The following is a 15937-nucleotide window of genomic DNA, read 5'->3' on the forward strand; positions in this document are numbered from 1 at the left end:
CGATATAATATAAAAATGTTATTATTTCTCATAATATATTACAATTATTTGTAACGTATAGTATAATTTATAAATATAATTTTCTACTTAAGTAGTTAAGATAATATTTGTACGAATAAGCTAGACATATTGATTAACATTATATCAAAATAATTAATAGCTTTGAAAATTTCCTAACATGACTTTATAAATGAAAATAATTTTGAATATTAAATAGCTCTCTCTACCAGCTGTATAGCGTGTAGTGGAGGATTGTCAACAAAGCGTCTGAAATGGAGATAGGCGAAGAATCCCTGTTTCCCCTGTATCCCGAGACTTCTTTTCAACAGTGAACAACACTTTGCTGGATAGAATCATCTCGGTGAAAAGAGATACACGGGTAAAGTTTCCCTCGATTCACATTCCTCCAAACTTATGAAAAATTTATGCGCGTGCCGAAGAATTTTCCTCTAAAAAATTTAATCCTAAAGAGATTGAACATATCCATTATCCGTCAATATTTAAATTTTTCCCAATTTTTATTTTATTAATATAACGGATATCTCGATTAATATTTATTGAAATATCCAAGTATCGATCGAAATATATAATAATGAAATGAAATATGCGTAATAAAATTTATAATCGATTATATACCAAATATTGAATTAATAATTTGATCAAAAAGAAGATAGAAAATGTTCATAATGCAATATAGAAATCTCGAAGGGTTTAACTAATGAAATAATGGTAATATCGCGTTCGAAGACTCTCGGATATAATTTCTGAAAACTTTAAATTGCTCGAAAGATAAGCGAGAGTCAAGATGGTTTCTGGTTTATCGAAAGATATGTTCGAGCTTCCAAAACCTATGATTCACGAAGAATCCAATCTTGGACTCCGACTCGGGAGCCCGATTCCGTCCTAGAATCTAGCCACGAAAACTTTGCCACGTTGGAAGAAGGGAACAATTTCAATCTCGACTGGTCGATAAACGGAAGTCGGCAGTGTGTTCGAAACAATGGCCGCGAAACCGACCAACTTCTCGCAACCTTTGACAACTTCGACAGTCGATACGACTCGTCTCGCGATGGCTTTCTTTGCGAACTTGTCACTCTCGCGACAATTATCGCTTTGCACACGAAATCCCTCGAAATTTGACGATTCCCCAATTCTCGCGCCTTGGATTATTCTCGACGAATTGAAATTTACGCGATATTACGATTTCTCAAATCGTAGTTCTCGAAAGTTTCAATTGCAATTTGTATGCAATGTAAACCAGAGAAATAGAGAAAGGAAATAAAAAGAAATATAAATATATATATATATATATATAATTTACGAGAATCTTGAAATTAAAAGTGACGATAAATAATTTTTTGAACATTTTCTTCTTCCCAAAAGGGCTCGAGTTCGGCTCATGCCTTCATCTTTTTAAATCGTCAAATTAAGATTCGTACAACATTTTTAAACTATCGAAATTCATACCAAAAGATACGAAAATCTTTCTTTTTCCTTAATCATTTTCACGACTCCATTGGCCTAATTACCTTCTCTGTGTCATCTACGTTACATCAAAATAATACAACCATTAAATCATTACTGGTCGGCTATTTTTTTTCTCTCATTCAATCCCTCTTCTCCTCAAATCCGATAGTTATAGCCGATTATAAAATCGTCGTCGTTTTTTTAATCGTTATACGCTTTTATCCTGGATCTTGAATTTATTATTCCAGATGATTATGAATGAGTTTTTGCCAGAGAGTTTTGCGCGATTGAATAATAACGGGAAGGAAGATAAATAGTGGATATATAAAATATAATTAAAAACGCATACGCGGATATGGCGAGACGACGCGACGCTTGCATAACAGGTATCGAGATGTCGAAAACATTCCATTATCGCGCACGCTTTTGTCGCTGTTATTATCGATCGACAAAGGACGACAAGTATTTATTAGCCGATTCTATATATTATTGTTGTGTATACGAACATTCGTCAATCCTTGCAAAAGAACAAATAACCGATTTTGACGCAAGCTGCAAATAATTACAGGGATAAAGATGAATCTTTCGATTCAAATTTATATAACGTTGATGCGTTTCGAAACGGCGAGAAACAATGGAACGATTAAAAAAAAAAAAAAAAAAAGGAGGAAAAAAAAAAGAGAGGACAAAAGAGAAAAAAACGAGGCAATTTTAATAAAACGCTCGCGCTCGTCACGAAACGATAGGATTCGCCATTAGGACATAAATCTTTCCGTTTCTTCTTTTTTTTTTTTTTCTTTTCAACCGAACAAATTCGTTTCTCCACGCGCCATTCTACGAAATACTTATACCGCTCGATAATCGCGCTACCAAATTGACGAATTCAAGGAGATCGCATTTCGCATTTCGATCGACGAGAAGCCATTTCCCGCTTAATTGAAACGCGTCGATAGACCCGCCCCATTTTTTAATTAAAAAAAACGCGTCCACGATGTTTGAAATATTTTACTTTCCCATCGAAAGTGATCCCGGTTATTTCGCTCCGAACCTCGCCCCTTCCCTCCGTTGCAACGTGGATCGTGGAAAGAAACATTCCGATTTCCAATTTCGTTGGAAATTTAATAATTGGAAAAATATCACCCGGCTCGTCCATCGAAGAAAATCGAGAAAAGATACTTATTCGAATACTTGATCTATCGGACGGATCAAAAAATAAGTAAAAAAGGATGGAAAGGAAGGAGGAAGTTTGGCGTCTTTTCTCGCTCGTAACGTTTCCTTCCGAGGGTTGAGAAACTCGATTGGATTTGCGTCGATGGCCAACATTTGCCAACAGAGAAAATTCGAGCGAATGGACTAACTCGAGGAAAGGGATCGACTTATTTATTTCTTCGCGCTGAATCGAGTTTCTCATCTCGACTGCAATGTTCCTCTCTCTCTCTCTCTTTTTCTCTCTCTCTCTCCTTCCATTACAACATTTAAAATGATCGAAACACTCGTTGAACGGATTGCGTTCGCTCGTAAATGGCGCTTTAATTTTAACGAAACGGCCGCGCGCGCAAATCTTCCATCGTCGTCGTTACGCGCCATTATCCCGTTCAAATCTTTCCCTCTCCTATTACCTCGAGTTTCCTTACCTTTCCTTCCTCTCTCCTCCCCTGTGTCAATTTCACGGAACAAGAAATATCTAGTCGAAAGCGACAATGCGGAGTTGCGGTTTCTCGAGTCGCGCGCCGAATTCCTAATTTCTTCCGCGATTCATGATAATAATAACGCTCTTTAACCGTGTTATCCGGCTAGTTTCCTTTTATCGGCCGCCCCTTTAAGCTCTTAGCTCGAATCTCCATTGGAGGGGATGCAAAGCTTTACTTTAAAGCTTATCCAATTCGATATTATCATAATAACGATAAATCGTTCTCCAAGATGACGAACGGAATCGATTTAATTAAAGATGAACTCTGAACTCCGTGCGTATCTGTGGGGAACACCCGCGCTGACAGATGATACGCGCGTCAGATGACGTTCCAGTTTTAAATCGTTTCGAGAGGACGATTTGGACGGAGTCAAAGAAGGATTTGAGGTCGCGTCACAGCGACAGAAACATCAGAAGACACGACACGACGCTCCCTCGCCCCGATAGATTGCCGCTGATGGGGCGCATAAATTATGAGCAGCTTTGTTCTCGTCGACACGGTACGCGGTCCGGGTCACGCTCCTCGATCCCGTGATTGGAACTCGATATTCCATCGATATTATCGATTATCCCTCTTGTCTTCGCCCAAGATTAATGGAAATTAGCGCGTACACGAGCTGTCAACTCTCCTCCGAGTATTATTGCGTAACTTCGATGAACAAACGGCAGAAACGTCGTTGTTCGTCCGCGCGTTTTCGTTTTTCGAATCTTTATCTTCTTTCAGGGCCTCTTCCTGCCCTCCCTTTTCCTCTTTCTTTTGCGTTATAATTATCGCTCGAGACGATAAACAAGGTTGGGCACGTACGAAATTTCGCACGCGGGAAAAGATATTCTTTTAATCGGGTATCACTAGGTTACAGGGGTTACACGTTCATGAATACTAAACGAACATGAATATTTATAAACGAGCCCGTAATTATGTTGACAAAATCGCCCTCGCCAACTAAATACTGGGAATAATTACACTGCAAATACCAGCTTTCGATGCATACACTGTGCAACCGCATTCGACACGCTCTTTGTACACCTATTTATATACACTGGGAACGGAAAATTGCGTGGTCGATACTTTAATTTCGTGGATACGTCTATCCAGGAAACGTCTATTACACGCGTATAAAAAGGGTTAACGTTCCCAGTTTCGGAGAACTCGAAACGGATTCTTCAGAAGGATTACGAGGGTCGAGGCGCCGTAATTTACGCCACATTAATTTCCATCGTTGCCAAGCCTCGTTCCAACGAATTTTCATCAAATTCGACGAATCTTTCGTTTGATTGACGTTCAAGTAAACGTTTCGACTCGCGAAAAATTCAAATCTTTCTTTTATTTCTTTTTTTCATCGAAGAAACGCGCGTTTACTTTCGAATTAATATTTGAATTATTCGTGTTTGAATTATCGTATCGATATCTCGAATAAATAAATAATTCCGCGACGGAATAATTTTCTTCGCTCTTCCACTTCTCCGATTCTCTCCTCAACGTTCCGTTATTTTAATTGGGAACAAATATAGTACTTTCGAAATCGTGTTAAATATTTAACGGAATATTTCTATCGCTCGGGAGATAATAATATTTCGCGGATTTCCGGGCGGATCAAACAAAAGGGAGGGGGAGAAACCGATCACCGGTTCTCCCGCGCAATTTCGAAAAATGGATTTAGTCGTCTCGCTCGTTAAAAATTAGATTAAAATTAGATCTTCGAATCGTTCAAAGCGCGATTCATACACCGGATATAACAGCAACGATTATAGATTTCGATGACGTAAACCCGATACCCGAGTGTATATATATATAAAGTGGAAAGTATGAAAACTCGGATCGAATGGAGGGATGGAGCATCCTCCACCATCCGTGCAGAACCGTGGGATGAAATCTCGGAAATCTAGGAGTAGCTAAACGAGAAAGTTCAAGATCTCTCCGCCTCGTCGGAAGTAAGTTGAACGAACGCTTCGCTCGGAACGAATTCCTCGAAGAAGAATTAAACCCGTAATGGTGATATTTCCCGAAACTTATCGGGCCGCGAGATCGCAACGAAACACCGTGAAGGAAATCACGGTTTCCACGTTGGATTTGAATAAATTTCATCCGGCGAACGGTGGCCAGAGGGGACAACAAGGAGTAAAATGTAAACTCGGTGAATTTTCTCCCATTTTTTGTTTCTTTTTTTTATCTTTCTGTTAGAGAAAGAAAGAAAGAAGGGAAAGAGGGAAGGACAATCTAATGTCCCGTCCGCGAGAGGATAAAACTCTTTTCACTTTTTCACATAAGCAACGACAATTTCGTTTTCTCGAGGTTGAGGAGGGAAAGAGGAAAAAACGTTTCGCGGACGACGAGGACGACAAAGGCAGTCGGACAAAGCGGATTCCGTGTCACGCGAGCGGTCGTTACCTCGCTGTTGGCAACTCGCGTCACGCTCGTTCGTGCGGACCGTTCGTGCACGTTAAACGCGGAGCCTAGAACGCACGGACGACGAGAGAGACGACTATGGAATTTCTGCCGCTACAATTTATGCTGATTTATATGCGCCTGACGGTCCAAACCGTACCTCTTCCTCCTCCTCTTCTTCTTCTTCTTCTTTCCTCTCCCCTCGCTTCGTCCAATCCAACCCGATCCCTACTTTTCCTATCGCGTCTCCCTTTGCTCGTAATTCGGTATCGAGTTTCGAAAGTTTGTCGCGCGCAGCGATACTCGGCGGAAATGAGAATGGAATAATTTCTTCCGTGTGAAATCCACGCTTGCTTCGGCTCGTTCCCTCTTCGCGAACTTAAAAGGAACGAACGTTGTTCCATCCGATGTATCGAAGATCAAGCCTAAAGTTGGTCGAGTATACGCGATATTTTTATCGTACAACAGTCTTTACTTATTCACTCCCGTCGTCATTTCCCTTAATCCATTTGTTGTCTCAGCTTCTCGACGAACTCGAGCAGGTTGTCTACGTTGGCACGACTCCGCGCTGATTCATAACGGCGAGCGACAAAGGGGCGAGCGAGCTTTCCTCCGTGAATGCTAATCGTTGCGGCTCGCCGGATTAAAGCGGCTTCCCAGTCGATCCCAGATGTCTTTTCACCGACATGCTCTCACAGGGAGGGGGAGGAGGATCAGAGAAAGACGGAGAAAATTCCCCTTTTCGCCTTTTTGCCCGGCCCGTAAGAGGGCGCTAAGGTTTCTAATCAAACGCGGTATCCAAGGAGGGGGAGGGGGACCAACCATGGATTCCCCTCCGTTCGAGTCTCGAAGCAATAGCAGCCATTGTCCATCGGGAACAAAGGTTGCGAAATTGTGACGATGCATGGTATCGCGGTGGTATTGTTGGCCCGACAAATCACCGAAGTAAAGCCCCTGTAATACACGTAGCAACGCGATTATCAACATGTTTGGCGCCGAGTTCGTTACACGATTCGTTACGCGATTCGGCGAAATTGGAATTTAGGCAACCGGGAAACTAATTAATGCATCGGTCCAAGGTTCAAACGCCAGGTTGCACGGTTTACCGTGATGAGCTTAACTTGAACAGAGATTTCGAATTATCGGCCGATATTAAAGGATTCGATTCGAAAGGGAAATTCTTCTCTCTCTTTTTTTTTTTTTTTTTTTTTTTCTATTTCGATCGATCATTGCTGTGAAAAAAAGGAGGAAAAAGAATTTTCCACGTATCTCTCTCCGCATACATACACGTATACAAATACTGTCGTAAAATATGCACAGCCATTTTGAATCTCGTTGCATTTTTTATCTTTTGCGCTTATCGAAAATCAATATCCGTTACATACCGAGAATCTTTTCGACTTTTGCCACCGTCGCATTCCATATTCCTCCCCGACGAATTATTATAAAACAAACGAAAAAAAAAAAGAAAGAAAAAACTCAAAGAAAATCCGAGTCGAGGACGAATTAAAAGGAGTAACGAATTATACCCAGCTTGGATATTCCCGCGCTGGATAGATTAGATAGATCCCAGCCAACCGATAAGCGATAAAAGAACATCGGGCGGCGCTTTATCGGTGAACGTTACTACTAATCTAGTTTACAAGGCGTTAACGACGAGCCACGTCTCCATTAATTATCCCTTTTCAACGAGGGAGCAACGAGCTGCGCGTCGAGCTGCGTGTCTCGAACAATTAAGACGCGACTCCTCTCCTCGGCTCGCGTTCAAACCAGCACGAAAACTCGACGGAATAATTTCGCAACTTCCGACGCGCGTTATACACCTGACAAGCTGCACTCTTCCTGCCTCCTCTATTCGCCCCTCGCGATAATAAATCAGCTTTCCTCCTTGCGGGAGAAACTTCTTTATCCTCGGCTTTTCTCCCACGCTTCGGCCCAAACGATCAGAACACCCATGGCTGGTCTTTTGCCCTCCCTTTCCCCTTGTCAACCCCTTGCCTCGAAACACCATCAACGATGGTGTTACGTATTTACTACGTTGTGCAACGAGTACAAGTTTCTTCAAAAAAGTAGCGTAGAACTTTGTCAGGTGTGGCCTCGTTCGTTAGCTCGGCGCGTGATACGAGTAGATTTGTCGTTGCAACAAGGAAACGAGTGGGAGTCGAGCCATGGTGTAATTCAATTTCTCGTTGTCACTCTTCGAGAGTGCTCTTCGATCGAAAGGTGTAAGAGAAATGAGAACGAATTCGAACGATCTCCAGTGCCTGTTCAATTTCTCTTATTATTAATGAGAAGTGTAGATTCGTTCTTATCGTGCTTCTTTAATTTCTCCTATTATTAATTATAAATTGTATGCTTGTGACTCTTCCAAGTGTAGATTCTTGGATACATCGATCGAAATAGGAAAATATAGGAACCGAGGAGAAAAACGAAGAATCAGAATTCGAATCCTTTAAACAATCTGTGCCATACATCTGTTTTTAATTTAATCTTACTATTAATAAGACGTATGCTTGTAATTCTTCCAAATATAGATTCGTCCTTATTTTACATCGATCGAAATAGAAAAATATAGAAACTGAGAAGAAAAATGAAGGAATCAGAATTCGAATCCTTTAAACGATCGGTGTCATAGTGCTCTTCCAATTTCTCTTATTAATAAAATGTAATTCTTCGAAATGTAGATTCACCCATATTCTTCGATACATCGATCGAAATAAGGAAGCGTAGGAATGGAGGAGGAATCGGAATTCGAACGAATTCCGAAACCCTTCGAACGACTGAGGCACAGTGCGCCTTTTCAATTTCTCTTACCATTAATATAAAGATGTATGCTATGCAACTTTTCCAGAAGTTTCGTCCTTATTCTTCGATACATCGATCGAGATGGGAAGGTATAGAAACCGAGGAGAAACGAAAGCAAAATGGATTCGAACTCGTTAAACTACGCCTCCACGCCATAGACACCTCTTCGACTTCTTTATTCGCCGTTATACGATACCGTATACTTGCTCGCGACTCTTCGTAACGTAGATTTGTCGTTGGACACATCGATCCAAGTAGAATACGGAAACTTGTGGAGTAAATCTACACCCATCTTCCTCCCGCCGTATCCTCTCTTCACTATCCGTCTCTTATTGTTTAGCTCCTATTAAATGACCGTGATGGATGTTTGTTCGCGCGATAAAGAGTAGAACGGAACACAGGGAAAGAGAAAGATGATTGTTCGAAAAGGAAGGAGGGGGGGGAAAATAGGACGAACACCTGATAACACGTATGGACAAAAAGGAAGGGGAAGAGGGTAGAAATATAGACGAAACGTGGCAATTTTTCAACGGCGGATACTCGTCGAGACACGCGCGTCTTTTAATTTTCGCGCGAGCAAACAGCGGGGCTTCGCGATAAACGTTAAAAGCCCGCGGCCGGGCGGATACAAATTCCGTGGCGCGAATAAATTTCGCGCTCGCCTCCAGGGAATAAAAGTTCTAAACGGGGGAGGGATAAAATGGATGAAACGGAACGAGCCTCACGATTTTTCGGCGTGAACTGAATCCTCCATTCTCCCCTCCCTCCCCCCCTCCCCCTTTTTGTTCATTCAACGAATTCGTGTATACTTTTTTTCCACTATGTTTCCATTTATTTATTTTCTTTTCTTTTTTTTTTTTTTTTTTTTTTTTTTTTTTTTTTTTTTGTATATGACAGCAGTACGACCTGCTCCTGCCTCTTCTTTGTAACGAGAGAAAAAGAAGAAGAAAAAAAGAAAAAAAGGACGAGAAAAAAATTAATACTTCCTCTTTATCGTCATACTAGTAATCGCTCGTATAATTACAATATGACACCACGCTTTCGATATATGAAAGAAAAAAAAAAAGAACAAAAAAAATGGAAAAAGAAGAAGAAAAAAAAAGAGAGAAAATAAAATGACACACACGCTGCTGCTTGCTTCCTTTCGCCATTATTTTTTTTTTTTTTTTTTTTTTTTTCTGTTTTTTGACTCACACACGCAATTGAACCAGGCGATCGCCTGTTCACGCTTCTTTTTTTAATTTTTTTTTCTTTTTCTTTTTTTTTTTTTTTTAAGATCTCTGCTCTTAAGTTACGCTGGCCGCAGCCTTAAATCTTAAGTAACAAGTTTTTCGATATCTTTTACCGTATACGCTACATATACAACTCTCCCTCTCTTTCTCACCTTCACACTCATCTATATACGTTTCCTCATTCACTCTCTTCCATTTAGTGCTCGATATCGTGTCCTTACGTGTATATATGTATATTTATATATGTATAAGTATATAATAATAATAATAATAATTATAATAATAATATAATAATAATAACAATAATAGTAATAATAATAATAATAATAATAATAATAATATATTCTGAAAAAATAATAATAATATATTCTGATAAAGTCTAAGCTCAATTTTGATTCGATATAATAAGTCTGAAGATGATTTATCAAACGTATCGAGCACCGTGATCCCGACTCGAAAGAGAAAGGACACCCCAGGAGTTTCCAATACGAAATCTATTTTGATCGGGAGAAACGATCAAATGAAAAATCGATCGTCGTCGGATCGTGATTCGATGCGTCGTTGATTGTACTTGTTCCATCTCTTTTTCTTTTCTTTCTTTTTTTTTTTTTTTTTTTTTTTTTTTTTATTTTTTTTTTTTATTTTATTTTCCGATCCGCTCCGTCATCCGCGGAATAAGTACACGGAGTAAAAATAATAATAACGCCTCTCGGATCCCGGACCGAATGAATGGAAAATGGGATTCCGCGCGCCATTTTCGAACGCCATTTTCGAAACGCTCGTTCCTCGTCTCGGGCGCGTCTCTACGCAGCTACGTAGCGTATTGTCGCAGTGATAATAATAAGTAATAATAATAAAGCATTCGCTGCTTCGATCGCCGATATACAAAGTTGTACGAAGTTGCCTTCGTTCGATTCGCATCTCTCTCGTGGTTAAATTTAAGTACTCTGCGTCGACCTTTTGCTCGTAAAACGAACACGCGAGAAACGACAAGAAATTTCGAGTCTTGATTTTTTTAATAATTTCCTTTTTTTTCCTCTTCTCCCCCTTCCAAAGAAATATATATATATATATATGTATATGTATCATAGAGAAACGTGGAGGAGAGGAAAGAGGGTCGAAATATTCGGAAATATTGCGTTCTTGAAAAATTGGGATTATCCGCGTGTCGTACGTACGATCGTCCGATAAGGGTGGAGAACGGTCGACGGAATCTTATCGCTAAGTATACGAAGTACGAAGGCACAAGTTTGGGTAAAGAAGATGTATCCGTGGCCACGAAAATCCAACGAGAACGGATTCGATGGATAAAGATCCTCGACTTGCGGAAACACGAGACACACACACCTGCCTCCTGCCTTCAATTTTTTTCCTTAAACGAAAATTCACGAAAACGAAAGGATCGCGATTCCTTCTTCCCCTTCTCTGCTCCTTCCTCCTTGTATCGCGTCTCCTTAATCGAACACGAAACACGCTATCGTTAAGGCACGAAAAGTGGCCGATTATAGCTTTAAAGTTTTCGTCCCTGATAGACGCAATCGACACTTTATGGATTCGTGTATATATATATATATATATATATATATATATAGTGGGAAGGTAATAGAGGCGGCTACGCGAGAGCGGATAAAAATCTGCGTGTGTGTGTGTGTGTGTTGCGGAGAGAAAGGAGAAGGAGGGTGGTGATCGGAGAGGGAGGATGATACATACGTTCATACATTTTTCATGCGTCCGACACGGATGGAAGATGGTCGTCGGGGAAGAGGGCATCGCTCGCGGCGTGCCATTTTTCAAAACACCTGTCGTCCATTGTTCGAATCGTTCGATCAATCCCCATAAATCGGCGCGAATATCTTTCTCGCTTCCTTCCTCCTTAATTCCACGCGTATATCCGAATCCCGCCTCCCCTCGATCCCTGTATATATCTTCTGTATATCTCCTTCACGGTTCCTTCGCCATCCACTGTGCACGTCGTTTCGTATTCTCCTCGTCGACGACCAATCGAAAACGAAGAATCGTTCGAGACCCGTCGCGTCGTATCTGAATCGTGCCGTCCGGGAAGAATCTTCTTAGTATCGATTCGGATCACCGATTACCGCGAGTTGCGTGGGGAGAAGAAAGAACAAAACGGAGACGAAGAAGCGAAGAACCGATCGTTGGTTAGACAGGGGATGATCATAAGGCGCGAGGTCAATCCGATAATTCGGATGTTCGTCGATCGACGGGGCAGTTTCCGGTATTTCGAGACGTCGCTCATCGATTGGATCGCGCGGTCGTTTCACATCCGGCACGGAGAATAGCACCGTGCAAAAGAAGAAAGAAACTCGAGTCCAAGCTACGAACGAAGGAGAAGGTATCGACGAGATCTAGTAATAATTCGAGTCCGTTGCGAAAGATCCTCCTCCTCCTCCTCTTTCCCCTCTCTCTCCTTTCGAGTTCCCCGTCTCGGCGAGAGAGGGAGAGGAGACGAAAGAGAGGAACGAAAAGATACACGGTTAAATAAAACTGGTGAGAAACTCTATCGTTGAAACGAACGTCTATGATAAAATTGGGGGATGGGATCAGCAAATTGGGATGATAAAGGAATCCATCCGTCCGTGTGAAAATAATACGAAAGCTCCGTCACGAGTTACTCCTCTCCTCGGGCTCTCGATCGACGAAGGGAAATATCGTCCGCTCCGCTTGTCCGGAGAGTTAATCCTAGCTTCTCTTGATCTGGACCTGGCCGAAACCGCGTTTCGTGGTCGGGCGTCGTTTCTTCGACCATCGGCCCGAGAAGGGAGCGTCGACGAGGGGGGAGGGGGGCGACGCTGCTTGCTTCGACCCTCTCCTCCTCTACTCCATCGCGGCCTCTTGGAGGGCGTGCAGATGGGCGTAGAGGCCATCCGCCGCGATTAAGTCGTCGTGGGTGCCCATCTCCGCGACGGTTCCCTTCTCCAGGACGCAGATCACGTCGGCGTTTCTTATCGTCGCCAATCGATGAGCTATGGTGATGCAGGTCCTGCCTTCCATCGCTTTGTCCAGGGCCGCTTGCACCACCTGCGCGCAAAAATATTTATATATGTATATGTATTTTTTTTCTTTTTTCGTTTCTATTTGTACGATGTGTCGAGAGATAAATGGCGAACGAATGCGTTACGACGAGCAGGGATAGGATGATAGGCGCGAAAAGGAGGGGGGAAATCGACACGATCCCGGGCGTTAAACAAGCACGCGGGTATAATGGAAGTCTATTTTGGCGCGGCGGGCGGCACAACAAAGAGGAAAACGCGATTGGCTGTAAGCAGCCGCGAAACAATAATTGCCGTGAAATTCGTTCGGCGGGGAAGAGCCGCTTTTCCGTCCGCGGGAACAACAATCGAACATCCTCCTCTCACCCGCCCGCACGGTATTTCCGATTGTTGCCATAGATAATACTATTCCGTTGTTCCCGTTTGTTGCCGATTTCGAGGGGGATCGGCACACCGCCAGCCTAGAATAATCGATCTTTCTCGCTGGGAAAATTAAGCAGTCGAACCGAGATAATCGGCTAGGCGGGAGAGAGGCTTTCGTTCCGTCGAAACGTCGATAGGGGAAAATAGAGCGAGGAGGGGGGGCGAGAAGGAAAATAAGATGGATCGAATAAGATAGCACTCGGGCAATTCAATTTTCGCGCTTTTTCCCCTCTTTCTCTTTATTATTATCGCTATTCGAATAAGTTGATAGAATTGCATCAGCGAAATTCCGTGTTTTGATTTCTCTTCTCAAATCGATGGTATTCTCTTCAAAGTCTCCTTTCGAATGTATATATGTGTATACGTGTATATATGTATAGTATATATACGTTTGTTCCATCGTTCAAAGCAACGTTGGAAATCTTTTCTCTGTCCAAGAAAAGATTCTCGTCGTGCGAGTGTCTTTTTCACCCATACAATTTTTTTCTTTAACAATCGCTCCGTTCTCTTTCGAGTTTCGATGAGAAATTTCGCGTCAACGCGTTGTACCTTAAAGAGATTACAAAACGAGACGTTTATATTTTTCAAGAATTGCATTCCTTGCCCGACTAGATCGTCGCAGTCGAGATGGAGCAGCGAAAAGAATCGTTCCATACGTTTTTTGAACCGAACGATATTATTGCTATTTATTTTATCGAGGATACGAATTTTAAATGTACGATAATGTAGAGGAGTAATGTAGAAGGCGAGAAAAGTGGATATAATTACGCTATGACGAGCGTAGGAGTAACAGTTTCGATCGTTAACAGCGAATTCTCGCAAATATATGAATTTTAATTTCGTTAGAAATTATGTTTAACACGTAAAGGTGTCGGTTCTGTTACACGAGATGCAAAGAGAAATTTGTTCATATCTTTCCTTTTTTTTTCTTTTCTTTTTCAATTGGTTCACGCGTTTTTTACCCGCGTATTGTTCATTAAAATCCATCAGGATCCATTAATATTCATCAGCTCGCGTACTCGCAACACTACGAGTTACTTGGTTAATTTACATTACCGAAGCTGAGGCTCTTATTCAACGTTCGCTGGAACAAAATATTTTGCAGCAACTTTGACGGCAGAGACGCCCGTTGCTCCGCGAAAATACACGAGAACTGACGTAAAATTTCGCGTGTAAAGTATCGATGTAAAATTCGATTATTTATGTAAAACGTTAAATCCATCCACTTAGCAGCAAAGATAATACTTGCGCGCGACAATGATATGGCGTGTAACGATATTTATGAGATAAGAGGCGAGACACGATTCTTAAGCGAGTAACCAATTAACTATCTCGATCGGCGCATAAATTAAACTTGAACCGTCTCCGAATTTGAATTCTCCAAATTTTTTTCCTTTCGTTCGAAAGAGAAATAACTTTCGAGGAGATCGTCTCGTCTTGGAATCTCGTTCGATAATTCTCGAATCGTTCGAAAAGACGATCGATACGATTTTTTCGAGAATTGTTAAGCGCGCGGATGAAATATTTCGTGTAAACAAAACAATTTCAATTTTGTTGAAACGTGCTATTCAAGTGTACCGTACTGAAAGACACGCGATAAAGGAATACAAAATTGCGTGGCTTTTGTGAAATTATTTTCGAGAATAGCAATGTATTATAAATTATATTGTTTTCTCTGCTTTAACGAAGTGTACCGTCTCGTTTCCTTTCTTCTTTTTTTTTTTTTTTCGAAATTCCCTGCACGAATTCGTTTCAATTTTATTTTCTTTATAAACGTAATGCACGAACGAACGCGAACAAATATTTTATGTAAGAAAAGAAACAGCATTGAAAGTAAATAATAACGGAGTAGAATTACAAACGTTACACTATGAACGCACATACTTTCATCGTACGGAAACGCTTTGAAAGTTAAAATCAACTTCCCGATTATCGATTCCTCGATATCGATCGTCAAAATATCGTTTAAAAAGCTGTACAATAAAAGTCCACTAAAAAATGACTGTTTATACTTTTTTTTTTCCTTCATTCGAAGTCATTGTCGTGGCGCGTAATAAAAAAGTTAATTACCGAAAATAAAAATGCCTCATATAATATTCAATTCGACCATTTCTATTCCCGTTACAATTACTCTAACGATACTTTAAACACATCTAATATACAATGAAATATCGCGTTAATCTCCAATAAATATCCAAATCCGCTTATTTTTTTCTCATCCTCGTACGACATCTCAATAGACATTTAATTCAATAACGACGTCATCCTCGCGAATATAGATCGCGTATAAAGATCATTCTAAAGAATGATCAGAAGAGGGAGAAGGAACAGCCTCGTCCAGAGTTACGAGGCTGTTAATTGGCGACGAGCGATGGAACAATGGGTTGGCGAGGATGGAACGCGAGAATCCTTTTGTCCGCGCGAGAATTCCTAGCGCTTCCTCGACCCCTGGAGGGAGGAGGACGGTTGGTCATTTTTTCGCCACCTTTTCTACTTGTGCCCGCCCTTAAAAAGTTCCACCGCGCATTATATTACTGAATGCGGCGCTATCTACTTCAACCCGATTTCACGACCCATTTTCTCTGCTTGTCTTTCCCACCTCTCTCTCTCTCTCTCTCTCTCTCTCGCGCGCGCAAGGAAGTACTTCTCGAGTACGAAGACGGGCGCGGTTGACCGAGAAGACACCGCTTACCTTCTCGCTCTGAGTATCAAGAGCAGACGTGGCCTCGTCCAGTAGCAGGACTCGTGGGTTTCTGACCAAAGCGCGCGCAATCGCGATACGTTGCTTCTGTCCTCCTGACAGCTGCGTGCCTTTAGAGCCTAACCTAGTATCGTATCCCTGTAACAAAGAATGGAACGTAGGATGAATTCGTGCGGATGAGACGGTTTTACGTAACTTTTCGCTTTGCAAACACGCGATTTG

The 15937-nt window shown here is 41.6% G+C and overlaps 1 protein-coding gene across 10 annotated transcripts in view; it reads right to left on the reverse strand.

Annotated features, from left to right (window-relative positions):
- Window positions 1-9315: 9315 nt before the first annotated feature.
- Window positions 9316-15937, reverse strand: part of LOC122718638 (multidrug resistance protein homolog 49) — a 60709-nt gene continuing 54087 nt past the window's right edge. For all 10 annotated transcript variants that reach the window (XM_043943864.1, XM_043943855.1, XM_043943904.1 and 7 more), the window contains 2 exons: window positions 15707-15853; window positions 9316-12619 (listed from right to left, as the gene is read on the reverse strand). In XM_043943864.1, the coding sequence (XP_043799799.1) occupies window positions 12416-12619; window positions 15707-15853 (351 nt within the window). In that variant the 3' untranslated portion in view covers window positions 9316-12415. The remainder of the gene's footprint in view (window positions 12620-15706; window positions 15854-15937) is intronic.

The sequence above is a fragment of the Apis laboriosa genome, unplaced genomic scaffold (genome assembly GCF_014066325.1).
Source record: "Apis laboriosa isolate Shangri-la unplaced genomic scaffold, ASM1406632v1 scaffold11_cov152, whole genome shotgun sequence".
NCBI lineage: Eukaryota > Metazoa > Arthropoda > Insecta > Hymenoptera > Apidae > Apis > Apis laboriosa.